The 25,616-nt window shown below is 38.8% G+C and overlaps 3 protein-coding genes across 6 annotated transcripts in view; all 3 read left to right on the top strand.

Moving 5' to 3' along the window:
• LOC116732731 (cornifelin homolog B-like) overlaps positions 1 to 5,710 on the top strand; it is a 31,563-nt gene extending 25,853 nt beyond the window's left edge. The window contains exons 7-8 of the transcript XR_004341870.1: positions 1,948 to 1,953; positions 5,698 to 5,710. The gene's annotated coding sequence lies outside the window, so the exon portion shown is untranslated. The remainder of the gene's footprint in view (positions 1 to 1,947; positions 1,954 to 5,697) is intronic.
• Positions 54 to 24,547, top strand: LOC116732733 (placenta-specific gene 8 protein-like). 2 transcript variants are annotated; one of them, XM_032583087.1, is made up of 6 exons: positions 54 to 231; positions 2,520 to 2,600; positions 6,649 to 6,794; positions 8,858 to 8,968; positions 11,215 to 11,302; positions 23,962 to 24,547. In XM_032583087.1, exons 2-5 carry the CDS (start codon positions 2,522 to 2,524, stop codon positions 11,239 to 11,241), a joined length of 363 nt encoding a protein of 120 aa, XP_032438978.1. In that variant the 5' UTR covers positions 54 to 231; positions 2,520 to 2,521; the 3' UTR covers positions 11,242 to 11,302; positions 23,962 to 24,547. The 2 variants fall into 2 exon arrangements, with proteins under 2 accessions (XP_032438978.1, XP_032438977.1); XM_032583086.1 differs by lacking the exons at positions 11,215 to 11,302; positions 23,962 to 24,547 and having other exon boundaries at positions 8,858 to 9,523.
• Positions 12,664 to 24,547, top strand: LOC116732734 (cornifelin homolog B-like). 3 transcript variants are annotated; one of them, XM_032583088.1, is made up of 5 exons: positions 12,664 to 13,000; positions 13,166 to 13,260; positions 18,449 to 18,529; positions 22,589 to 22,734; positions 23,763 to 24,547. In XM_032583088.1, exons 3-5 carry the CDS (start codon positions 18,451 to 18,453, stop codon positions 23,898 to 23,900), a joined length of 363 nt encoding a protein of 120 aa, XP_032438979.1. In that variant the 5' UTR covers positions 12,664 to 13,000; positions 13,166 to 13,260; positions 18,449 to 18,450; the 3' UTR covers positions 23,901 to 24,547. The 3 variants fall into 3 exon arrangements, with proteins under 3 accessions (XP_032438979.1, XP_032438980.1, XP_032438982.1); XM_032583089.1 differs by having other exon boundaries at positions 13,115 to 13,260; XM_032583091.1 differs by lacking the exons at positions 12,664 to 13,000; positions 13,166 to 13,260 and adding an exon at positions 16,389 to 16,616.
• Positions 24,548 to 25,616: the final 1,069 nt, after the last annotated feature.

Raw genomic sequence — 25,616 nt, 5'->3', positions numbered from 1 at the left:
TGTGTGGGCGGTGGCAGATAAGAGGGGCATAAAACTATTGTGGTTATTGTGAGGTGCGCTTTCAACCGAGGCGACTTGTTATATAAGGGCTGCGTGACAAAGAGTCCTCAACACAAGCTTTGGTCACAAAGGGGTTGTCTGTGCAGAAAGTCCAGATCCCTATCACGGCCCCAGATTCTGAGAGCTGTTTCACTTCGTCGTGTTTTATCAACTCCACACCACGCTAAAAAGGTAAGAAAGAAATTATCCGGAACATCTGGCTTTAGGTCAAAACTTTAATAGCAGCTCGGTTTTTTATTTTTTTATTTATTTTTTTTTTTTTTACCGCAGAATATGTTCATTTTACCGGATTCACAGAACAAGGTGCTTCATTTTCAGCGACGTCTTTGTGCGACATTACACATTAATGTCGCACAAAAACATTAAACATCAACTTAAATATTATAGCCTTAGCCAAAATATTATCTATGGTTCCTTTTTTTTTTTTTTTTTTTAGCATTAATGACTAATTTTGCAGATCATATGTAAATACTTTGTTTATTATAACCATTTTAACTAGTAGTAAATCTGCTGTAAAAGTGCCAACTTTGCATGAAAGTGTCATTATTTACAAAATCATGCAAAGTTGGCACTTTTAATTTTCTGTTAATGCAACTTTTAGAGCAACTTTGCTTTAAAAGTGTCATTATTTACCAAACGACACTTCATGACAACAGTCATGGAGATTCATAAAGACTCTTTCATGTTCATGACAGGTTTTATGTCATGTTTATGACATGTCATATGCACACCCCTTCGAATAAAGTGTTACCAAACTTTTTCAACTTTTTAAATTTAAGCTATTAAAAAGTCATCATTCAGCTTAAGGCACCATCTGGAAATGCAACGTTCATTTAGGTCAGTTTTGGTGCTGTACACTTCTCTATCTCCCTCAAATATTCTGGTTCTCATCAACGTCATGAAATCACGCAGCTGCTTTAGATTTATCTGCTGCCAAACTATGATGTGACTCTCCTGCTTTAACACAGATGTGGCGACGGATTCAGCCGAGCAGCTTTACGTTTTCTGAATATAAACTGGATTCCTGCGCGTTAGTAGTCTTCGTGAATTGGTGATTTGTAACTAAACTGCACTGAGTTGATTTTATTCTCATAAACTGATGTTTCTGCGTTATTTCAGCCTCTTCAGGAAATACCCCATTAAATATTTTGCATTCATATTGAAGTTTGGCAGGAAATGCAAGCTGCCTGTTTACATTACGCCACTCCGTTATGATCATGCTTGTTCATACCTCTCATAGATCCGACACAAAGACTTTGGACTCTTGCTGTAGTTTTTATTGCCATTATTTGTTACTGTGTTTTTCTGCTTTTCACTTTCACTCCATGTGGGTCTGATTTAGGCATTAAAAGCTTGGCTAGCTAAAAATGAGATGTTAGAAATACGAACTAACGGAAATACTAAAAAGATCCACTTTTAATCAATGTTTAAATGACTGATGTGGTTATAAAATCTGTTGTTTGCTTGAGTTGTAAATCAAAAGTATCCAAGTATTGTATCAAAACACAAAGTGGATCTATCGCGAAGAAGCAACACAAACAAAAAGAGATAAACTCCATTAAACTCTACATTTGTTAGACGGAGAAAAAACTTTACAAACTGAACTTTTCTTGTCTTCCTGTCATCGTTTTCTGTTTTATGCACAAACTGTAACTTTGTTGGAATGAGTCATAAAGTGGCTGAATAAAAGAAACCAGGTTTTAAAATGTTTTTAAAAGTCTGCAGCGAGGTGTGGATATATATTCAGTCCCACCTTATAAACGTGATACTTCATAAACCCAACTTTCCCTTCGGTCACAGCTGCAGGTGTTTTGCAATGATGATATTGTTCCATTCTGTTTATTATTGGTCTGAGTGACGATATTTGTTCATTAATGTTCTCTAAAAGAACCTGTGAGATTTTTACTGAACGTTTCCATTTATGCTGGGAATAATTTACACCAAAGCTTCTGTTTACTACCTTGTTGACTTTGGAGATGGTTTTATTTATGAGTATCAGAGTAAAAGGGGAAAGTTGCACTTTTCAGTTACTTATTTTGAAAATAATTATGAAAGGACTTGTCATTTTTTTATATGATTTGCAGTGATTTGCTATTTTTTATTAGTCCATCACTCAATCCAAAACCAATACATTCTTTAGCAGATTTTAAAGTGTTTGGATATATTATGAAGTGTAAAAAAGAAAAACACGCCACAGATTCCACCATGTTGGCACTTAATATGTAAGGAAGGAGTCAAAATGAAAAAGTTGGTGGTTTACATCCAAACAACCTTACAGTTCACAGGTGGTGTTCTTCTTTTACCATGTCTGTAAAGCTCTCTGAATAATACCTACAGCAGACAGAGACTGTATATAGATCCGCCTAAAAACGAAGAATGTGGGGTGGCAATAAGATGCAAAGCTCCAAAGTCATGAATTTTATTTCCCGATGTGCTCATGTTGACTCTGATTCTTCCAGACATGGCTTACCATCCGCCCTCGTCCAGCCCTGGGACCTGGAGCACCGGCCTGTTCGACTGCTGCAAAGACACCAGCGGCTGTAAGTTAGCAGAACAAATTTACTGAAATATTCCCTCAAATTCAAACATCAGGAGCTTCAATCGATGAACACAGATGTAACGGAGAGCAGCCTCCACGTTGATTAGCTCTCCTGGAAAAGATGAAACCTTTTTGTTTAAAAAAAAAAAAATTGCATTAACTTTGTTTTAATTCTTAAGACATTTCTGACCTTTTTATATAAATCCAGTTTTTCAGCGGGGGTGGGAAAATTTTATCTGTGTGAAACCAGGAATTTATTGTGGAATTATGACAGCGTGACATTGCCTAATCACTCCTACTCTAATCTCATGACAGAAGATTTTATTGTACATATGGTCTCACCCTCCTCCGTACCTTTCAGATGCACCTTTCAACTCCAGGTGCGTCTGATTTTCATTAAAACAAAGAGGCGTTCTGACTTGTCCTGTTACCTTGGAAAGCTCGCCCCTGTTTTCCAGATGAATGTCAGTTTTCCACCTCTTCACGGTTAAACGTGTCCTGCATTAGCAAATTGATTTATTTAGGTAATAAAAACAACCCAAAAGCATTTAATTCAGGGTCTTTTCAACAACGTCGACATTTTGAAACAGTTTTTTTCTTCTCAGTGTACGGGTGAATCAAGGGCTGGCGAACCAGTTCAGCATTAAGAGCCAAATAAAGCTCATCATCACCGTAAAGAGCCACACAGCAATTTCAAGATCAGCTTTATAGCACATTGCTAGCTGAAGCAGCTTTCTTATTAGTCCCTAAGGCTTTAGTGGGACACCTGACAGTAATCATTTTTTTAAAGTGTCTTTAGATTTGGTTTGTACTCTGTCATAGCTACTCAAAGCAACTCTTTCACACGTGTCAGTGATAACAGGACAATGATTAGACAAGTGTAGTAAAAATGTATTCACAGACATACAGAAAACGTTTGAGCTCTGTCTGCCAAACCGGCGGATGTGGAAGCGTCTCATGCAGAACATTTCTGGAACATGTGGGACAATTTACTCGAACGGGCCAGATTTGTACCTATTTGAGGGTGACCTCTACCAGTTGCATATTTTACACTGCAGTTTAACCATTATTTTTGGTGTAATAACCCAAGATCATCACTAGCCTAACTTTTAGCCCTCTTTCAAAACTTCCTGGATTTACCTCTGCTCAATAGTTTTAAGGGGGCATTTAATAAACATTAATATTCCAGCATTAATACAAATTAAACCTTAAAGGTCGAACACAGCAGGTCTGATGCACCATAATAAATATCGTTATTAATTTAAACTCTCATAGGAGTCTCTGTTTCTTTCAGATTTTTCTCACTTTTGTTCTGTTTTTTTTTTATGCAGTAGAAAAATCCCAAAATACCTCAAATCCACAAATATGCCACTTTGAGCGTCACTGCATTGCACAAAGTGCACCGACGTGAAATAACGCCGCCGACAGAAATACAGAGACCTGTTGAGGAAAGATGCTACCATGGAAACAGATTTTATTCTTAAATGATTCAGCTTCCATCTATCACCTAAAGTCTCTCCGCCTCTCCGACAACTACTGCAGTCTTGTAGCGCAAGCTTAAAATTTCACCTCCTGTGCTGCACGTTACGCCGCTTTTGTCAGCGCTGCCTTCAGTAAAGGTGGGAAATTTCTGTATCAAAGAGCCGCAGGTTTCGCTCTGTTTAGTTCTCTGCCAACATCGGCTCTTTCTGCCTTTTCGTGTCATGCTTGCATGGAAGTTTAGCGGTTCATTCTTGCACAAACATCTGAAAGTTCCAGCACAGAAAGTTTGTGTTGACCTCATGCTGACTACACTTCCTATGTGATGCTTCTATTTTCACGCCGTAATGTAAAAACACAGAGGTCACAACAACCCGAGGTCTGACATGGGAAACCCAAAATACCTTCGCTGTGTTCGTTTCCTGACAATATGCCAGAAAAAGAAAGACGGCTCTTTCTCTGCTCTTTTTATGGAACAATCTACACCATAAGATGATGAACTAAACACTGCTGTTGTGAAATATGGCTGTCAACTCGCCAGAGGTTTCAAAAGATGAGCATGTTAAACCGCTCAAGTCTGGCTTAACAGGCTGAGACGTCGAACCACAATCAGATAAAATGGCCCGTTCTGACAAACTTGTGATGAGATACAAACTTATCATGGTTTTCAAAAAGTCACAATTTTGTTCAAGAAGTAAACACATTCTGTACTTCTGTAATTTGTCACATTAAATCTACAGAAGTAACAAAAGTAACACGGGGTGCACTGATAGATTTCAAGCGATTCTGGTAGTTCTGGTGTTAGAAGGTAAACGCCTCAGGTTTGCATATGTAGCTTCTCTCGTTTTATAAGTGGACTAGTCAGGTTCCTGCTGCAGTAGAACATCCCCACATCATGCTGTTGCCGCCACCATGCTTTATAGTAGGGATGGTTTACCTGATAAGGAACAAACAGTTTTTCTCCAGACAGTGGAGCGCAAACCAAAAGAGCTTTATTTTACTTTTGTTAGACTGGATAGTTTTGGATCTCCTGATCTGATTACATCTAACATTTGTTTATGTAAATTCACCTGGCCAATAGAGCGCATTGGCCAGGTGCCATTGGAAACATTGGAGCTTTTATTACTGCGTTTGGTCGTGTAGTTGGGTTGATGGAGGGCGTAACCTCCTACAGATTCCAGATGCAATCAAGACTTGAGGGTCTACAGACAATTTAAATACATTTATTGACTGATTTCTGCTCTGTTCTGAGATGTCAACCATAAGATCTTCAAGATTTCAAAATCTTTTCCAACTTGCTAATTATTTTAATAGATTTTGGAAAAAGGTCGACACACCTTTGGGCTCGTTCAATGTTTGAATGATCGTCCGGCTGTTCGATAGACCCTGATTTGCTTCATTTTGAGTTATCAGCCGACTCCTGCATGTGAAACCGATCTTGTCTTCCTCCTCAAAGGTCTGAAAATCAGCCACTGTCCATGTTTGTTGTGCCATGAGAGAGAATCTCTCTCATGGCTATTGTCAACCACGTGCATGGTTGACAATAGTCTCCCCGCTGTTGCCAACTTCGTGCCTTTATTGCTATTTAGTGACGTTTCAGACACCTCTGACAGTGTCAGATATAAAACAAAACAAAACAGTGAAGTTAATTTTACCTTCTAGTACTCAACATTCTGCCGTTTTAGGGGTCAGTGTTTCAAAATGCTCCTTTCAAACTTCAGCCTTTACTTTGAAAAGATCATCTTTTTTTTATTGTTGCAAGAACTTGTGCTACATGTGCCTCAATCGCTGATAGTGACGCACACAGTTTCATTCTGGAAAAATCCTTGAGTTGGTTTAGTTCAGTTCATTCATTTGGGCGTTCTTTAAGCGCCAGTGATCAAATTGATGTTTAGTATCCGAGTAGATAATGGCTGACCGGTGGGCGGTGGGGATTGTAGGCATGTTCTCATGACATAATTTGGCTTTCCATGGATTTCTAAGGAATGTCAAATGGGAGGTTGTGTCAGACTATTGTGAGAAAATGCAGAGGTGTTGTGAAATTGACATTTCAACATCCTTGAAATGCACCATAGGATTACTGTGGTCTGGACACGTTTGCCTATAATGGTTTCCAACTGTTCTTAAGAAAGAATATCAGCAGAAATGAAGATCATCGATGCAGTGCAGACAGCAATGTTTTAAGATTCAGCTGTGGCTGTTTAGACGAAGCAAGATGTGATTATATCACTTCAACGTGGAGCGATTTTATTAAAATAAAACTAAATCTGTTTTGTTTGGTATTTTTGACATTACATTAAACAAGCAAGGCTTTTTACTTTTTCTTTTCTTTTCAAATACAATGAAATTAAAGCTTCTTCTGGGTAAAACTACACAGTGGACAGTAAATAATACAGCCAAACCTTTTTCATAAGGATTATATCCAATCATGTATCGGAGTGGCCTAGTCAAAGAAGAAGACAATGAAAAATAGAGAAAATGGTTGCATCTGGTTTTCAAAGTTCACTATATGGTCACAATCAACCTAATAAGGTTATCAGACAATGAAACGTTCTCTGTCTCCCCTGCAGGTTTGTTCGGGTTGTGCTGTTTCCCCTGCATGCAGTGTCAGACTGCCAAAGAGTACGGATGGTGCTGCCTCATGCCGCTCCTGGACATCTGCGGCGTGGTGTCTTGTATACTCCGCTCCAACATCAGAGACCGCCACAACATTCCTGTAAGGCCACTTTCTTGTTTTGGTACTTGCACTTATTTTTAGAGCAGCTTTTTGTTGCTGTCAGATGGTTTCAGATGGTCTCAGTTTGGTGTTTCCTCCTCCTCCTGTCGCCTTGAACCACTGCTTTGTTTCAGATGTTTCCTGGTTTTGCAGACCCGACGGGTCTTTTCAGCCTCAGTCATACAGCATTATTTGTCTGTGAAGGTGTTTTTTTCGTTGGCGTCATTTTTATTTTAGTGTTTGATCGTTTTAGTTCATATAATAATTTTTCCAGTCACTGTTTTGGTTGCAGGTTTTGTTCCGCTAAGCTGCGTCACTTTGTCAAATCCTCATTCTTTCACATGTTGGTTTGAGAGGAGGAAGAGCAATTCAAGATGCTCCAAACTCAGAGCTTTCAATCGCAGCTAAAGATAGGAAAATCCCACTGGGTTTGTCGCAGTGGGAAAGCAGAGACACACATCTTCCACTGAAGGTATTTAGGGTTAGCGTTAGGGTGAGGGTGGGTCGGATGTCCGGCGGAGTTGATTTAGACCCTGCAAAGAAATTTTCTAAAAGTCTTAATATATGAGCACCAATAATGTAGCTTATGTTTTTGTTGAATCAGTGAGATGACAGTTTCATCAGTCAGGCTTGATGGTGTTTTCTATACCACTCTAAAATCATGTATAACTGCCTATTTTAAAAGTCAAATCCCCAAATATAGTTAGTAAAATCAACCTAAGCTTGAGAACAACACGGAGGATAACTTCTTTGACAGGTTCATGTTGTTTTAGATGGCTTAATAAATCCCTTAATAACAGGGACGTGCGGTGAGGTTCATAGCTGGTGAGGCACTGACTTAATCATATTCAGATTTACAAATATAGACCCCCTGCATGTTATTGTTTATGTAAGGAAATTGCGCGCATGTGGACAACGCTGGAGGGCAAAAAGACTATTTCCGTTCACTCAATCAAACTTGGACATGTAGATATTATTCATTTCGTGCTGTGCTCCACAGCGAAGGGGAAACCCGTTAAAGTACAACTCAAAACCACGTCTTTTGTCGCTCTCGGTATCAGCGCAGCTACGCACAGACTCGTTGCCACAGCAACTGACAACAACGACACAATAAAAAACACTCAAATATTTCCCACGCAAAAAGCAGAACATTCAGTCTGTTGCAGTAGTATTGTTGTAGTATTATTTTGCGATTATTAATTAATTGCTGTGGTAAGAGGAGAAAACTATAAATATATCGCTGCACTTGACCTTATTGTATGGCTAGCTCCATGGCTAGCTCGCTTACAGTATCTTACTCTGCAGTTGTGGAATCACAATGTCTGGGATCATGAGCGCCCCCTGCCATGAGGCAAGAGAACTGCCTGCCTCACCTCGAGTCTGTTCTCTGCCGTTTTTGATCGCTCTTCAGCACATGAAACACGTTACACACACAATTGGTGACAAAAAAACACTGTACATTATATACATAAGTTAAATTATGGAAAATCAGTTCATACATTAAATGTTTTTTTAGCCATTTTATTGGCGAACATGCTCTCAGAATGGCAGCCAGTGCAGTTAGCGAGAAGTTGCGCAATCCCAGGTGAGGCTCAGCTCGCTGCTGCCTCACCAGCTTCGCTTCCGAGCATTTGAATGGGAAAATGCAGAAATTCAGCGATTTTGAAGAAAACAATAATCTGAACTTTTTTAAATTAAATGAAAAATAGGTATAGTACAAACCACAGGGTGAAAATAGCAATATAAATGATTTTATCATTATTATTTTTCCATGATTACAGGTGAGGCTCTGCCTCACCTGCCTCCCCTGACCGCACGTCACTGCTTAATAAATGAAATCAGGATTTCAAAGCTTATTTTTCTCTTCACTCTGGTTGTCTTTGTGGTGCTAGAATGAGTTCGATGATCCAAAACGTTTTAGAGTGACAACAAATCAGAAAGTGTGCATCAACTTGTTCACATCGTCATAAAGTCGTCCAGAGACCCAGATCGGTTCCAGTAACATTTTTTATTTTTTTTAACAATGTTTTGCCTTTTCCCTCCTTCCTGTTTTCTCTCTGCAGGGCTCAGGCTGCGACGACTGCTTAAAAATAGCGTGCTGCTACGCCTGCGTGTGGTGCCAGATGAATCGAGAGCTGAAGATCAGGGGCAGCAATCAGTCGGGCGACAACGTGGTCACCGCTCAAGTGGGCAGAGATTAACGTTCCGCCGACTCAGAGGTGGCGTGTTGAGTTTGTCTGAAATGTTCTGCAAACACTTCAGGTGGACCGCAGTCATAATTACAGGAAAAACCAACGCAGTTTAAAACGTGTGTTAGTTTAGTGCTTTTCTGCTCATTGTGGTCCAACATTTCCTTTTGCTACTTTTCTAAGGTTTTAGAATTATAAAGCGATTGCCTCTTACTGGCATGTTTAGCAGCCTGTGTTATATCAACAAGGTTGACGTTTCTGACTTTTGTTCCTCAATAAAATACTTTTTGCAACTCTTCACCCTTACTTAATTGTGTATATCTGAATCTGTGCTGTGATACTTAGACTGTGATACATCTGCCAACACGTATGGTGAATCTGATTAACCTGAAAAAAGAAAAGTTCGGTTCCTCAGGAGTGCTTTTCTTGATATTTGCTTACTTGCATCCTTTGGTGAAGCCACAATTGTTGTGTTTCTATGGATACAGCTCAAAACGTCAGGGGTTTTACAGTATGTTTTTTTTAATCACTCAGATTTATCACACAAAAATATTTCAAGTCTAATTCCTGGCATTTTAATGATTATTTCTCACTAATAAAGAAAACCAAAATGTATTGTCTTGAATGTTACAGAAGGTCAATAAAAGTAAGATCATTTATTTCTGGCTCTAGTGACCTTTATCTGAAAGTGCTAGGACAGAAAAGTAAGCTAGTGAGAGAGAAGGAAGACATGTGGCAAAAGTCACTAAGCCGGGATTCGAACCTGCGCTGGCTGCATCGAGGACTAAGGCCGCTATATGTGGGTTGTGCTTAACCCCTATGCCACCACAGCACACCAAAGTAAGACAATTTAAGCTGAAAGACCAGACTTCTGAAAAGAACATTCATTTTTAAGCACTTAAAACTTGATCAGGTTTCCTTTGTGCATTAATTAATGCATCAGTGCAACGTGGCATGGAGCTGATCAGCCTGTGGCACCGAAGCCTCGCTAAAATCCCCCAAAACTCTTAGTGTGTGTGTCGATTTAAAGGAATTGAACTTTGGGTTGCATTCTGACACTGAAAAATGAACAAAAAGACAAGTGTGACAATTTTAAATGAAAAACATTGTTTCTTTCCAAGGCGATGAACTTCTTCAGATACCTGTCAATTTGCATTCAGATCTTTCACTTTTAACCAAGACACCTGAAGATTAAGAAAGAAATTCCTCAGTGTTATGGTTAGACTGAGCATTTAACAAATTCAGTGAAAGATTGGCTTCAGCTTGAGAAAAATATTTCTACTCCTGAAGTCCAGAAGCGACTCTTGACAGAAAACCTCCAGGGACTCTGAAGGACGGCTGCAGACGGGAAATGCTACCACAATCTGATGAGCGTTTACAAGATAGAACAGGCAGATACTGCCAAGACGCTGGATGCTGCTACAATGTAGGGAAGTGTTGAAATTGAATCAAAATTTGCTTTGACTAAGTATTTCATTAAGTTTGCACACTTATGCAACCAGTTTATTTTAGCTAGCTCGTTTTGAATGTTTTTTTTTTTTTTCCATCTGACGTATTTGTTTATCTTCATTGCCACCCATTTCCTCCTCTCTGGTGAAAAAAAAAAAAGCCCAGCTTGTATCTCATGATTATGCTTTGACTTGAATTGGCTTCCTGTAAATAGACGGATGAGGCAAGTTTGGCTTGATAGAAACAAATAAATGTTGCTCACATCACTGAGCAACACTGCAGAAGAAGATTTACTAATCTTACAGGTTTTGGGAAAATCCCATAAAGTCAAAAAAAAGAGAAAAACTACAAAAGAAGCAGCTTTGGTGGAGAATTATCTAATTACTAGCTAAGTCATAATTATGATATGCAAGTTTTTTTTCATGCAGAGTGGCAGAAATAAGCTTTAACATATTTCAGAGTAAAATTTCATGAGATAAATGTTACATTTTATGGGGGGAAAAAAAGAGTTTAGAAATGTTTTAACATAATCACAGAAATCAGGCCTTTTAAGGAGCCAGTGTGTGTTTAGCCGTAAATGATCTCCAGTTTGGTTTTGTTTGATCAAATAAAATGCAAATTATCAACCTTTTTTTTCCTCGCAAAGTTCTGTCACCACAAAACATGAAGACGAAAGGACAACTGTCCTGTGCAAAGTGCCTCCATCATCCTGCATGTAGTTTCCATGCCAGATGAATCGAGAGCTGAAGATCAGGGGCAGCAATCAGTCGGGCGACAACGTGGTCACCGCTCAAGTGGGCAGAGATTAACGTTCCGCCGACTCAGAGGTGGCGTGTTGAGTTTGTCTGAAATGTTCTGCAAACACTTCAGGTGTCACCACAAAACATGAAGACGAAAGGACAACTGTCCTGTGCAAAGTGCCTCCATCATCCTGCATGTAGTTTCCATGGCGACCAGATAACGAGCACAGCAGCAGGAAAAACGTTTTGTGGCACAACAACTGCTTTGTTTAGCTCCCTACATCCACATCCATCTGGGTTCACAGGAACTAAATATTTGAATAAAAACAGCACTTTGACGTCCTGTTGGTGTGAAGCCCTTCTGCTGGTGAACAAGGTCACTTTTTTTTTTTATTGCTGTTTGTTCAAACAAAAATAGTTAAACTGCTGCATCGTTTGGCCTCCGAATGAAGAAATTTACAGATCACATGTGAAAGTGGAACCTAATCCAACTCCAGTGGAAAGATAACATGTAATAATAAATAGATCATAAAAAGGAAGTTGGTACAACATCAGGAAGTGTAAAGCTAATAATTATTTTGTGTTTTTCTGGCCAGGTGTGTAAATCTGAACTAAAGTCATGAACTTGTCAGATAATCCATGTTATCAGCAGAAAGTTCCTCCTCAGAATAACAGTACAGGAACCTCACTTCTCATGGAGATGGGACTTTGAAATCATTATGTTGGATTAATAAAAACTAGTAAAGCACAACAAACCAAACTGTTGAGTTTTGTTTGGCTTTTTTCACTTTTTAATTTTTTATGAAGTTCTACTAATTAAACCATATTTTTATGTGGCACAGATGGTTCACAGTTTGTTTTAACTGATTGCAACAGTCTAGTGTTGGATGTTTTTGTTTTTTTGCAGCATTTTGAGCCGTAAAGGGATTTTTACAATCTATAAAGTTAATGTGAATACAGACGTTTTTTTTCTTATTTTAGTTAAACATCTACATTGAATTAAATAATATAGTTTTTTTTTATTTCTAAAATGTCTTATAGTTCCTGTACATATGTATGTCTCAGTCTGCATCTCTACAAATGACAAAAACCTTAAAAAAAAAAAAAAAAAAAAGTTCCCCTGGTAATCATCTCAGTTGCACAGGTGTCGATCTGAATCTGTGCTTTCAGTCGTGCTCCGCCAGGGGGCGCCGTTGAATTACAAAATGGCCATGCAGACCCAGATGCAGGAGGAAACTGCGAGCCCTGTTTGTTTGTCTTTGCTGTTCATAAAACAAACATAACAAAGTAAACTAAATTAATTACACAGAATTCATCTATCTTGTTCTTTGCAGTATTTTTTTTTTAGCTTTATCCTCGTTTGCCTTCAAATATTGATTTATGATTCATGTCAATGTTTAACAGCTGCTTGTCAGAGAGCCGAAAACTCAAAAGCCACTTGAGCGTCCAGTCGGCGTGGCGACGTTTCGAGCCGCAGCCTCTCTGCAAACAGCGGCGCTGAGGGGGGGAAAAAAAAATCAAAACAAGCAAAAAAAAAAAGAGAAAAAAATGAAAAACGTTTTTCACAGGAAGCAACAGCGAGGAATGGGTCAATCAACAGGTGCTCGGTTCTCATCAACTTTTACTGACTTTCCACACAGACAGGAAGCTGCCGTGTTTTCCTCTTACGCTCATTCTTAACTGAAAGAGGAAGTTTCCTCTCCCCCATCTGGGTGCGATCACGCACCGCGTCTCCAGTCCCGTGCTTGAGCGGCGAGCAGCGGGGTCCTCTCCGCCATGGACGTCTACCAAGAGGCGCTGAGCTACCTGGAGTCCCACCATGCGGCAGGTGAGGAGGAGGGAGGACGCAACTGATGCACTTTATCTCGCTTTGACGACCCATCTGTCTGGTGTCAGTTCACGCTGAGCTTTTATTTTATTTTTATTTTTATTTTTTCTAAAGCTGCTTCCTCGTCGTTGCTGATTGTTTGTGTTTATTCCGCTGTGGGGACAGGAGGAGAGGCCCTGGAGGATGTTTTCCATGAGGAGGCGGTCTCCTGCTTCCTCTCCCCTCTCAGCTCTGAGAGCATAGACTTCCCCGACACCCTGGTGAGTCTGACAGCATCCCAAATGTTTCATCACGTCACTCAGTTTGCGCGCTCGGGTTTCTTGTTGTCTCTGGCGGGCTGTTAAGTCTTTCAGTGACTTAATTTCCATAATGCCAACAGGAATAGGCATTCTAGGCCAAATGGAAAACGTATATGACGCTTGAGTTTCAGAAACCTTCAGCACCAAATGCTCTACACGCACCAGAGAAATATTAACCTTTCACCGTATGTCTGCTCACATTTTGTAACATGCCTATGAAACTTTAGTTTGCTTTATTCAAAGCAAACGAAGGTAAATAACAGGCCACTCACTGCACTGATTGCAATTCCTCTTTGGATTACTACTTCCTCTTTCGTCCTTCCGTGTTTTTTTTTTGTTTTGGGTTGTTTTAGAAACTGTAGTTCTTTAATATAAGTGACAAGAACCAGGGTGAGCCATGAAATACCAAATGAACATTTATTAAAAATGAGGACGTAATTTGACGTAATGGAGAGAGTGGCTAAGACAAATTAGTCCTGTGTTAAGACGCTTTTATAGAGCAGGACAAAAAGGAAAAAAAATAAATAGGTTCCTCGATACTTTTCGACTTTAAAAAAAGCAAAAAAAATGCTTCGGCGCCAACAAGAGTGACACAGAAGAGTTACAGTAGTTCTTCTTTCCTTCTCTTTAAAGGTATGATAAGTATATCATAGTTGACTGTAAAAAAATTACAGGTGTTGGAAATGTTCTGTTGGTATGTGTCTACCAGACAATGTCATCTACACTGTGTGAACAATTATTACACAAGTTGTAGTTTTGAGGATTCATTTTATTGTTGAACAACTACGGAGCTCTTAGTCAACATGTTAATAACCTCTCAAACCTGAATATTTAAGTAAGTAAAAGTTAAGAAGTTTACACTTTCACCCACATCTATCTATCTATCTATCTATCTATCTATCTATCTATCTATCTATCTATCTATCTATCTATCTATCTATCTATCTATCTATCTATCTATCTATCTATCTATCTATCTATCTATCTATCTATCTATCTAGCAGGGCTTTATTTGCACTACTTTTTATGAAGCATACGGACAAAAGCTAACTAAAAAGAATCATTAAAAATTTGAAAAGTTCTTACACAGAAGGAGTTGATGGGATCTGCAGTTAAACTCTGCTTGAAATGTTTAATTCCATAGTTAAACCTCTGGCACCCTCAATGAACCTTTTAGTATTACATTGTACGATGCCAAAAATGGCTGGCGTTGCAAAAATTATTCCAATTTACAAATCCAGAAATAAAAATTATATTTTATCAAAGGTTCTCGAAACACAGTGCAGTACAGTGCAGTACAGTGCCCAAGGAGAATGTTGGTTGGCACTAGACAAATCATTTTAATATATTTTTTGGAGTCAAGATATTTACCTTACTGTCCTGTCCTGATATTTTGTTTTACTCATTTTATTTTTGTTTTTGTGCATTCATAAGATATTCATATAAACATTGCACTATTGACAAAATGTCAAAACAACTGTTTAAGTACTTCATCTATTGTTACATTTTAAAGTAAACTTTGACTGAAAATACAAACTACTCTGCATTTGTTGACTTCTTTCTTCAGTTTTGCTAACTTTAACAAAAAATATGTATGTGATAAATTAACTATCAGTAAGTATGCAAGTAGAGCCTATGTTTAAAGCTGAAAGATGGTGTAATGTTATTTAGATGATCATGTTTATCATTTCAAATACACACAATGAGATCAATATAAGAATTTCTGGTTATCAATTACAACAGTTAATTTCTATGACAAGTTTCCTGGTGAACAATCAAATTTGAAGATTTTCATCTGTCCATCCCTACTTCATTAAGTTCATAAGTAAAGCTATTTGATAAAAGGTCATTTTCTTCTTTATCTGGAGTGTGTATGTTGCTCCATCCTATCCAAGAGGGGACTTGTGTCGTTCTGTACAGACCAAGTGGGGACCCTTTATTTTCTAATATTTTTGACAAAGGCTGTTGTAAATTTCTCTAAAAAATGTGCTCTGTAAATAATATTTTACTCTTTATTCTGACCACTTTGTGCTGCAGATCGCCTCACTATTGGAATGGCAGTTCATAAACCGTTTCACCTTTCCATGCAGAGGAAACATGTCAGACAAATGTTGGGATCTGTAGTTTATATCAACTGAAATAGTTCACGTTAAGTTGTTTTGTTTCAGCTTACATGTTTTTTTGTCTTAAAAATAATTCAGTTAATTTCTTCTTTATCCACCCATCCTGGAGTGTGTATGTCGCTCCATCGGGGACCTGTGTCATTCTTAACCAGCCAACAGGGGACCTGTGTCGTTCTGTACAGACCAAGAGGGCACCTCTAATATTTGTTTTGAAAAAAAAAATATATATATATAATATCACTCAAGTTAAATCATAAATTTCTTAAAAGAGTTAAAGTAATTCATTGTAGTAAGTAAATCCTCTTTCGGTCAAAAATGAGTAGAGTCATTTGTACTGCAGTATGTAAAGGTCCCCTCTTTGTAAGGTAAACGTCGCTCAGATCTCTAGGTCCCCTCTTGGCAATTTCTTTAAAAATGATTAAAAGTCAAATCTTCAGTTATATTGTGGTAATAGAGCTTCAAAATAAATTTTTATTTTGGGTTTTTACTTTCAACAAACTAGAAACAGAAGTTCCCTCTTGGCAGGACTAAATGAACATTCCCCTTTTGGATAGGTGCGCAAGTATGTGTGTGTGGGTGTGTGTTTGCGTGTGTGTGTGTGTGTGTGTGTGTGTGTGTGTGTGTGTGTGTGTGTGTGTGTATGGTTGTGTGTCTCTGACGGTCTGGCGACTTGTCCAGATTTTACACCATAATCCCTCACCAGCACGACGCTCCATGGACCAGCAGGTCCAGACCAGTGGATGGATGGAAACCCGATCTGGAAATATAATTTCTAGAGAAGAAGCAGCGCCCCCTACAGGAATGAAGAACATGTCTGGGTTTCGAGGAAAAAAAAAAAAGGATCTTTTTGCTCATCTCGATGATTTTATGTATTTTAACCATGAGCAGATTTTTCCTTACATCATCATCATAAACGAGTTTAATTCTCCACGCTATGCCATTTTCTAAGAATTGGTTTTTTTTTCTAAATAAGAACTTTTGTGAGGGGCATAAAACTATAAAGTAGTTATTGTGAGGTGCGCTTTCAACCGAGGCGACTTGTTATATAAGGGCTGCGTGACAAAGAGTCCTCAACACAAGCTTTGGTCACAAAGGGGTTGTCTGTGCAGAAAGTCCAGATCCCTATCACGGCCCCATATTCTGAGAGCTGTTTCACTTCGTCGTGTTTTATCAACTCCACACCACGCTAAAAAGGTAAGAAAGAAATGATCCGGAACATCTGGCTTTAGGTCATAATTTTTATTTTTTTTTTACCGCAGAATGTGTTCATTTTACCGGATTCACAGAACAAGGTGCTTCATTTTCAGCGACGTCTTTGTGCGACATTACACATTAATGTCACACAAAAACATTAAACATCAACATAAATATTATAGCCTTAGCCAAAATATTATCTATGGTTCCTTTTTTTTTTTTTTTTTTTTAGCATTAATGACTAATTTTGCAGATCATATGTAAATACTTTGTTTATTATAACCATTTTAACTAGTAGTAAGTCTGCTGTAAAAGTGCCAACTTTGCATTAAAGTGTCAATATTTACAAAATCATGCAAAGTTGGCACTTTTAATTTTCTGTTAATGCAACTTTTAGAGCAACTTTGCTTTAAAAGTGTCATTATTTACCAAACGACACTTCATGACAACAGTCATGGAGATTCATAAAGACTCTTTCATGTTCATGACAGGTTTTATGTCATGTTTATGACATGTCATATGCACACCCGTTCGAATAAAGTGTTACCAAAATTTTTCAACTTTTTAAATTTAAGCTATTAAAAAGTCATCATTCAGCTTAAGGCACCATCTGGAAATGCAACGTTCATTTAGGTCAGTTTTGGTGCTGTACACTTCTCCATCTCCCTCAAATATTCTGGTTCTCATCAACGTCATGAAATCATTCAGCTGCTTTAGATTTATCTGCTGCCAAACTATAATGTGACTCTCCTGCTTTAACACAGATGTGGCGACGGATTCAGCCAAGCAGCTTTACGTTTTCTGAATATAAACTGGATTCCTGCGCGTTAGTAGTCTTCGTGAATTGGTGATTTGTAACTAAACTGCACTGAGTTGATTTTATTCTCCTAAACTGATGTTTCTGCATTATTTCAGCCTCTTCAGGAAATACCCCATTAAATATTTTGCATTCATATTGAAGTTTGGCAGGAAATGCAAGCTGCCTGTTTACATTGCGCCACTCCGTTATGATCATGCTTGCTCATACCTCTCATAGATCCGACACAAAGACTTTTGACTCTTGCTGTAGTTTTTACTGCCATTATTTGTTACTGTGTTTTTCTGCTTTTCACTTTCACTCCATGTGGGTCTGATTTAGGCATTAAAAGCTTGGCTAGCTAAAAATGAGATGTTAGAAATACGAACTAACGGAAATACTAAAAAGATCCACTTTTAATCAATGTTTAAATGACTGATGTGGTTATAAAATCTGTTGTTTGCTTGAGTTGTAAATCAAAAGTATCCAAGTATTGTATCAAAACACAAAGTGGATCTATCGCAAAGATGTTTACTACCTTGTTGACTTTGGAGATGGTTTTATTTGTGAGTATCAGAGTAAAAGGGGAAAGTTGCACTTTTCAGTTACTTATTTTGAAAATAATTATGAAAGGACTTGTCATTTTTTATACGATTTACAGTGATTTGCTATTTTTTATTAGTCCATCACTCAATCCAAAACCAATACATTCTTTAACAGATTTTAAAGTGTTTGGATATATTATGAAGTGTAAAAAAAAAAAACACGCCACAGATTCCACCATGTTGGCACTTAATATGTAAGGAAGGAGTCATAATGATATAGTTGGTGGTTTACATCCAAACAACCTTACAGTTCACAGGTGGTGTTCTTCTTTTACCATGTCTGTAAAGCTCTCTGAATAATACCTACAGCAGACAGAGACTGTATATAGATCCGCCTAAAAACGAAGAATGTGGGGTGGCAATAAGATGCAAAGCTCCAAATTCATGAATTTTATTTCCCGATGTGCTCATGTTGACTCTGATTCTTCCAGACATGGCTCACCATCTGCCCTCGCCCAGCCCTGGGAGCTGGAGCACCGGCCTGTTCGACTGCCACAAAGACACCAGCGGCTGTAAGTTAGCAGAACAAATTTACTGAAATATTCCCTCAAATTCAAACATCAGGAGCTTCAATCGATGAACACAGATGTAACGGAGAGCAGCCTCCACGTTGATTAGCTCTCCTGGAAAAGATGAAACCTTTTTGTTTAAAAAAAAAAAAATTGCATTAACTTTGTTTTAATTCTTAAGACATTTCTGACCTTTTTATATAAATCCAGTTTTTCAGCGGGGGTGGGAAAATTTTATCTGTGTGAAACCAGGAATTTATTGTGGAATTATGACAGCGTGACATTGCCTAATCACTCCTGCTCTAACCTCATGACAGAAGATTTTATTGTATGTATGGACTCACCCCCCTCCGTACCTTTCAGATGCACCTTTCAACTCCAGGTGCGTCTGATTTTCATTAAAACAAAGAGGCGTTCTGACTTGTCCTGTTACCTTGGAAAGCTCGCCCCTGTTTTCCAGATGAATGTCAGTTTTCCACCTCTTCACGGTTAAACGTGTCCTGCATTAGCAAATTGATTTATTTAGGTAATAAAAACAACCCAAAAACATTTAATTCAGAGTCATTTCAACAACGCCGACATTTTGAAACAGTTTTTTTCTTCTCAGTGTACGGGTGAATCAAGGGCTGGCGAACCAGTTCAGCATTAAGAGCCAAATAAAGCTCATCATCACCGTAAAGAGCCACACAGCAATTTCAAGATCAGCTTTATAGCACATTGCTAGCTGAAGCAGCTTTCTTATTAGTCCCTAAGGCTTTAGTGGGACACCTGACAGTAATCATTTTTTTAAAGTGTCTTTAGATTTGGTTTGTACTCTGTTATAGCTACTCAAAGCAACTCTTTCACACGTGTCAGTGATAACAGGACAATGATTAGACAAGTGTAGTAAAAATGTATTCACAGACATACAGAAAACGTTTGAGCTCCGTCTGCCAAACCGGCGGATGTGGAAGCGTCTCATGCAGAACATTTCTGGAACATGTGGGACAATTTACTCGAACGGGCCAGATTTGTACCTATTTGAGGGTATTGCAGTGACCTCTACCAGTTGCATATTTTACACTGCAGTTTAACTATTATTTTTGGTGTAATAACCCAAGATCATCACTAGCCTAACTTTTAGCCCTCTTTCAAAACTTCCTGGATTTACCTCTGCTCAATAGTTTTAAGGGGGCATTTAATAAACGTTAATATTCCAGCATTAATACAAATTAAACCTTAAAGGTCGAACACAGCAGGTCTGATGCACCATAATAAATATCGTTATTAATTTAAACTCTCATAGGAGTCTCTGTTTCTTTCAGATTTTTCTCACTTTTGTTCTGCTTTTTTTTATGCAGTAGAAAAATCCCAAAATACCTCAAATCCACAAATATGCCGCTCTGAGCGTCACTGCATTGCACAAAGTGCACCGACGTGAAATAACGCCGCCGACAGAAATACAGAGACCTGTTGAGGAAAGATGCTACCATGGAAACAGATTTTATTCTTAAATGATTCAGCTTCCATCTATCACCTAAAGTCTCTCCGCCTCTCCGACAACTACTGCAGTCTTGTAGCTCAAGCTTAAAATTTCACCTCCTGTGCTGCACGTTACGCCGCTTTTGTCAGCGCTGCCTTCAGTAAAGGTGGGAAATTTCTGTATCAAAGAGCCGCAGGTTTAGCTCTGTTTAGTTCTCTGCCAACATCGGCTCTTTCTGCCTTTTCGTGTCATGCTTGCATGGAAGTTTAGCGGTTCATTCTTGCACAAACATCTGAAAGTTCCAGCACAGAAAGTTTGTGTTGACCTCATGCTGACTACACTTCCTATGTGATGCTTCTATTTTCACGCCGTAATGTAAAAACACAGAGGTCACAACAACCCGAGGTCTGACATGGGAAACCAAAAATACCTTCGCTGTGTTCGTTTCCTGACAATATGCCAGAAAAAGAAAGACGGCTCTTTCTCTGCTCTTTTTATGGAACAATCTACACCATAAGATGATGAACTAAACACTGCTGTTGTGAAATATGGCTGTCAGCTCGCCAGAGGTTTCAAAAGATGAGCATGTTAAACCGCTCAAGTCTGGCTTAACAGGCTGAGACGTCGAACCACAATTAGATAAAATGGCCCGTTCTGACGAACTTGTGATGAGATACAAACTTATCATGTTTTTCAAAAAGTCACAATTTTGTTCAAGAAGTAAACACATTCTGTACTTCTGTAATTTGTCACATTAAATCTACAGAAGTAACAAAAGTAACATGGGGTGCACTGATAGATTTCAAGCGATTCTGGTAGTTCTGGTGTTAGAAGGTAAACGCCTCAGGTTTGCATATGTAGCTTCTCTCGTTTTATAAGTGGACTAGTCAGGTTCCTGCTGCAGAAGAACATCCCCACATCATGCTGTTGCCGCCACCATGCTTTATAGTAGGGATGGTTTACCTGATAAGGAACAAACAGTTTTTCTCCAGACAGTGGAGCGCAAACCAAAAGAGCTTTATTTTACTTTTGTTAGACTGGATAGTTTTGGATCTCCTGATCTGATTACATCTAACATTTGTTTATGTAAATTCACCTGGCCAATAGAGCGCATTGGCCAGGTGCCATTGGAAACATTGGAGCTTTTATTACTGCGTTTGGTCGTGTAGTTGGGTTGATGGAGGGCTAACCTTGTACAGATTCCAGATGCAATCAAGACTTGAGGGTCTACAGACAATTTAAATACATTTATTGACTGATTTCTGCTCTGTTCTGAGATGTCAACCATAAGATCTTCAAGATTTCAAAATCTTTTCCAACTTGCTAATTATTTTAATAGATTTTGGAAAAAGGTCGACACACCTCTAGGCTAGAATGATCGTCCGGCTGTTCGATAGACCCTGATTTGCTTCATTTTGAGTAATCAGCCGACTCCTGCATGTGAAACCGACCTTGTCTTCCTCCTCAAAGGTCTGAAAATCAGCCACTGTCCACGTTTGTTCTGCCATGAGAGAGGATCTCTGGGGGGGACCTCTGATTCACAGAGATCCCCCCAGGACGTGCATGGTTGACAATAGTCTCCCCGCTGTTGCCAACTTCGTGCCTTTATTGCTATTTAGTGACGTTTCAGACACCTCTGACAGTGTCAGATATAAAACAAAACAAAACAGTGAAGTTAATTTTACCTTCTAGTACTCAACATTCTGCCGTTTTAGGGGTCAGTGTTTCAAAATGCTCTTTTCAAACTTCAGCCTTTACTTTGAAAAGATCATCTTTTTTTTATTGTTGCAAGAACTTGTGCTACATGTGCCTCAATCGCTGATAGTGACGCACACAGTTTCATTCTGGAAAAATCCTTGAGTTGGTTTAGTTCAGTTCATTCATTTGGGCGTTCTTTAAGCGCCAGTGATCAAATTGATGTTTAGTATCCGAGTAGATAATGGCTGACCGGTGGGCGGTGGGGATTGTAGGCATGTTCTCATGACATAATTTGGCTTTCCATGGATTTCTGAGGAATGTCAAATGGGAGGTTGTGTCAGACTATTGTGAGAAAATGCAGAGGTGTTGTGAAATTGACATTTCAACATCCTTGAAATGCACCATAGGATTACTGTGGTCTGGACACGTTTGCCTATAATGGTTTCCAACTGTTCTTAAGAAAGAATATCAGCAGAAATGAAGATCGTCGATGCAGTGCAGACAGCAATGTTTTAAGATACAGGTGTGGCTGTTTAGACGAAGCAAGATGTGATTATATCACTTTAACGTGGAGCGATTTTATTAAAATAAAACTAAATCTGTTTTGTTTGGTATTTTTGACATTACATTAAACAAGCAAGGCTTTTTACTTTTTCTTTTCTTTTCAAATACAATGAAATTAAAGCTTCTTCTGGGTAAAACTACACAGTGGACAGTAAATAATACAGCCAAACCTTTTTCATAAGGATTATATCCAATCATGTATCGGAGTGGCCTAGTCAAAGAAGAAGACAATGAAAAATAGAGAAAATGGTTTCATCTGGTTTTCAAAGTTCACTATATGGTCACAATCAACCTAATAAGGTTATCAGACAATGAAACGTTCTCTGTCTCCCCTGCAGGTTTGTTCGGGTTGTTCTGTTTCCCCTGCATGCAGTGTCAGACTGCCAAAGAGTACGGATGGTGCTGCCTCATGCCGCTCCTGGACAACTACGGCGTGGTGACTTGTATACTCCGCTCCAACATCAGAGAACGCTACAACATTCCTGTAAGGCCACTTTCTTGTTTTGGTACTTGCATTTATTTTTAGAGCAGCTTTTTGTTGCTCTCAGATGGTTTCAGATGGTCTCAGTTTGGTGTTTCCTCCTCCGCCTGTCGCCTTGAACCACTGCTTTGATTCAGATGTTTCCTGGTTTTGCAGACCCGACGGGTCTTTTCAGCCTCAGTCATACAGCATTATTTGCCTGTGAAGGTGTTTTTTTCGTTGGCGTCATTTTTATTTTAGTGTTTGATCGTTTTAGTTCATATAATAATTTTTCCAGTCACTGTTTTCGTTGCAGGTTTTGTTCCGCAAAACTGCGTCACTTTGTCAAATCCTCATTCTTTCACATGTTGGTTTGAGAGGAGGAAGAGCAATTCAAGATGCTCCAAACTCAGAGCTTTCAATCGCAGCTAAAGATAGGAAAATCCCACTGGGTTTGTCGCAGTGGGAAAGCAGAGACACACATCTTCCACTGAAGGTATTTAGGGTTAGCGTTAGGGTGAGGGTGGGTCGGATGTCCGGCGGAGTTGATTTAGACCCTGCAAAGAAATTTTCTAAAAGTCTTAATATATGAGCACCAATAATGTAGCTTATGTTTTTGTGGAATCAGTGAGGTGACAGTTTCATCAGTCAGGCTTGATGGTGTTTTCTATACCACTCTAAAATCATGTATAACTGCCTATTTTAAAAGTCAAATCCCCAAATATAGTTAGTAAAATCAACCTAAGCTTGAGAAAAACACGGAGGATAACTTCTTTGACAGGTTCATGTTGTTTTAGATGGCTTAATAAATCCCTTAATAAATGAAATCAGGATTTCAAAGCTTATTTTTCTCTTCACTCTGGTTGTCTTTGTGGTGTTAGAATGAGTTCGATGATCCAAAACGTTTTAGAGTGACAACAAATCAGAAAGTGTGCATCAACTTGTTCACATCGTCGTCCAGAGACCCAGATCAGTTCCAGTAACATTTTTTATTATTTTTTTTTTTTTAACAATGTTTTGCCTTTTCCCTCCTTCCTGTTTTCTCTCTGCAGGGCTCAGGCTTCGACGACTGCTTAAAAGTAGTGTTCTGCTACGGCTGCGTGTGGTGCCAGATGAATCGAGAGCTGAAGATCAGGGGCAGCAATCAGTCGGGCGACAACGTGGTCACCGCTCAAGTGGGCAGAGATTAACGTTCCGCCGACTCAGAGGTGGCGTGTTGAGTTTGTCTGAAATGTTCTGCAAACACTTCAGGTGGACCGCAGTCATAATTACAGGAAAAACCAACGCAGTTTAAAACGTGTGTTAGTTTAGTGCTTTTCTGCTCGTTGTGGTCCAACATTTCCTTTTGCTACTTTTCTAAGGTTTTAGAATTATAAAGCGATTGACTCTTACTGGCATGTTTAGCAGCCTGTGTTATATCAACAAGGCTGACGTTTCTGACTTTTGTTCCTCAATAAAATACTTTTTGCAACTCTTCACCCTTACTTAATTGTGTATATCTGAATCTGTGCTGTGATACTTAGACTGTGATACATCTGCCAACACGTATGGTGAATCTGATTAACCTGAAAAAAAAAAAGTTCGGTTCCTCAGGAGTGCTTTTCTTGATATTTGCTTATTTGCATCCTTTGGTGAAGCCACAATTGTTGTGTTTCTATGGATACAGCTCAAAACGTCAGGGGTTTTACAGTATGTTTTTTTTAATCACTCAGATTTATCACACAAAAATATTTCAAGTCTAATTCCTGGCATTTTAATGATTATTTCTCACTAATAAAGAAAACCAAAATGTATTGTCTTGAATGTTACAGAAGGTCAATAAAAGTAAGATCATTTATTTCTGGCTCTAGTGACCTTTATCTGAAAGTGCTAGGACAGAAAAGTAAGCTAGTGAGAGAGAAGGAAGACATGTGGCAAAAGTCACTAAGCCGGGATTCGAACCTGCGCTGGCTGCATCGAGGACTAAGGCCGCTATATGTGGGTTGTGCTTAACCCCTACGCCACCACAGCACACCAAAGTAAGACAATTTAAGCTGAAAGACCAGACTTCTGAAAAGAACATTCATTTTTAAGCACTTAAGACTTGATCAGGTTTCCTTTGTGCATTAATTAATGCATCAGTGCAGCGTGGCATGGAGCTGATCAGCCTGTGGCACCGAAGCCTCGCTAAAATCCCCCAAAACTCTTAGTGTGTGTGTCGATTTAAAGGAATTGAACTTTGGGTTGCATTCTGACACTGAAAAATGAACAAAAAGACAAGTGTGACAATTTTAAATGAAAAACATTGTTTCTTTCCAAGGCGATGAACTTCTTCAGATACCTGTCAATTTGCATCCAGATCTTTCACTTTTAACCAAGGCACCTGAAGAATAAGAAAGAAATTCCTCAGTGTTATGGTTAGACTGAGCATTTAACAAATTCAGTGAAAGATTGACTTCAGCTTGAGAAAAATATTTCTACTCCTGAAGTCCAGAAGCGACTCTTGAAGGACGGCTGCAGACGGGAAATGCTTCCACAATCTGATGAGCGTTTACAAGATAGAACAGGCAGATACTGCCAAGACGCTGGATGCTGCTACAATGTAGGGAAGTGTTGAAATTGAATCAAAATTTGCTTTGACTAAGTATTTCAGTTGAAAAATATGTGCATAAGTTTGCACACTTATGCAACCAGTTTATTTTAGCTAGCTCGTTTTGAATGTTTTTGTTTTTTTTTCCATCTGACATATTTGTTTATCTTCATTGCCACCCATTTCCTCCTCTCTGGTGAAAAAAAAAAAAGCCCAGCTTGTATCTCATGATTATGCTTTGACTTGAATTGGCTTCCTGTAAATAGACGGATGAGGCAAGTTTGGCTTGATAGAAACAAATAAATGTTGCTCACATCACTGAGCAACACTGCAGAAG

The sequence above is a fragment of the Xiphophorus hellerii genome, chromosome 14, assembly GCF_003331165.1.
Source record: "Xiphophorus hellerii strain 12219 chromosome 14, Xiphophorus_hellerii-4.1, whole genome shotgun sequence".
NCBI lineage: Eukaryota > Metazoa > Chordata > Actinopteri > Cyprinodontiformes > Poeciliidae > Xiphophorus > Xiphophorus hellerii.
Note: the sequence above shows the minus strand (reverse complement) of the source record. Positions and strands in the feature narration are given on the sequence as shown.

Bases quoted from the DNA above. Each gene is read 5' to 3' on its own strand.
- LOC116732733 (XM_032583087.1), top strand. From the start codon at position 2,522: ATGGCTTACCATCCGCCCTCGTCCAGCCCTGGGACCTGGAGCACCGGC. The intron at 2,601-6,648 runs GTAAGTTAGCAG...TCTCCCCTGCAG, and splicing joins CTGCAAAGACACCAGCGGCT to GTTTGTTCGGGTTGTGCTGT. The intron at 6,795-8,857 runs GTAAGGCCACTT...TTCTCTCTGCAG, and splicing joins GAGACCGCCACAACATTCCT to GGCTCAGGCTGCGACGACTG.
- LOC116732734 (XM_032583088.1), top strand. From the start codon at position 18,451: ATGGCTCACCATCTGCCCTCGCCCAGCCCTGGGAGCTGGAGCACCGGC. The intron at 18,530-22,588 runs GTAAGTTAGCAG...TCTCCCCTGCAG, and splicing joins CCACAAAGACACCAGCGGCT to GTTTGTTCGGGTTGTTCTGT. The intron at 22,735-23,762 runs GTAAGGCCACTT...TTCTCTCTGCAG, and splicing joins GAGAACGCTACAACATTCCT to GGCTCAGGCTTCGACGACTG.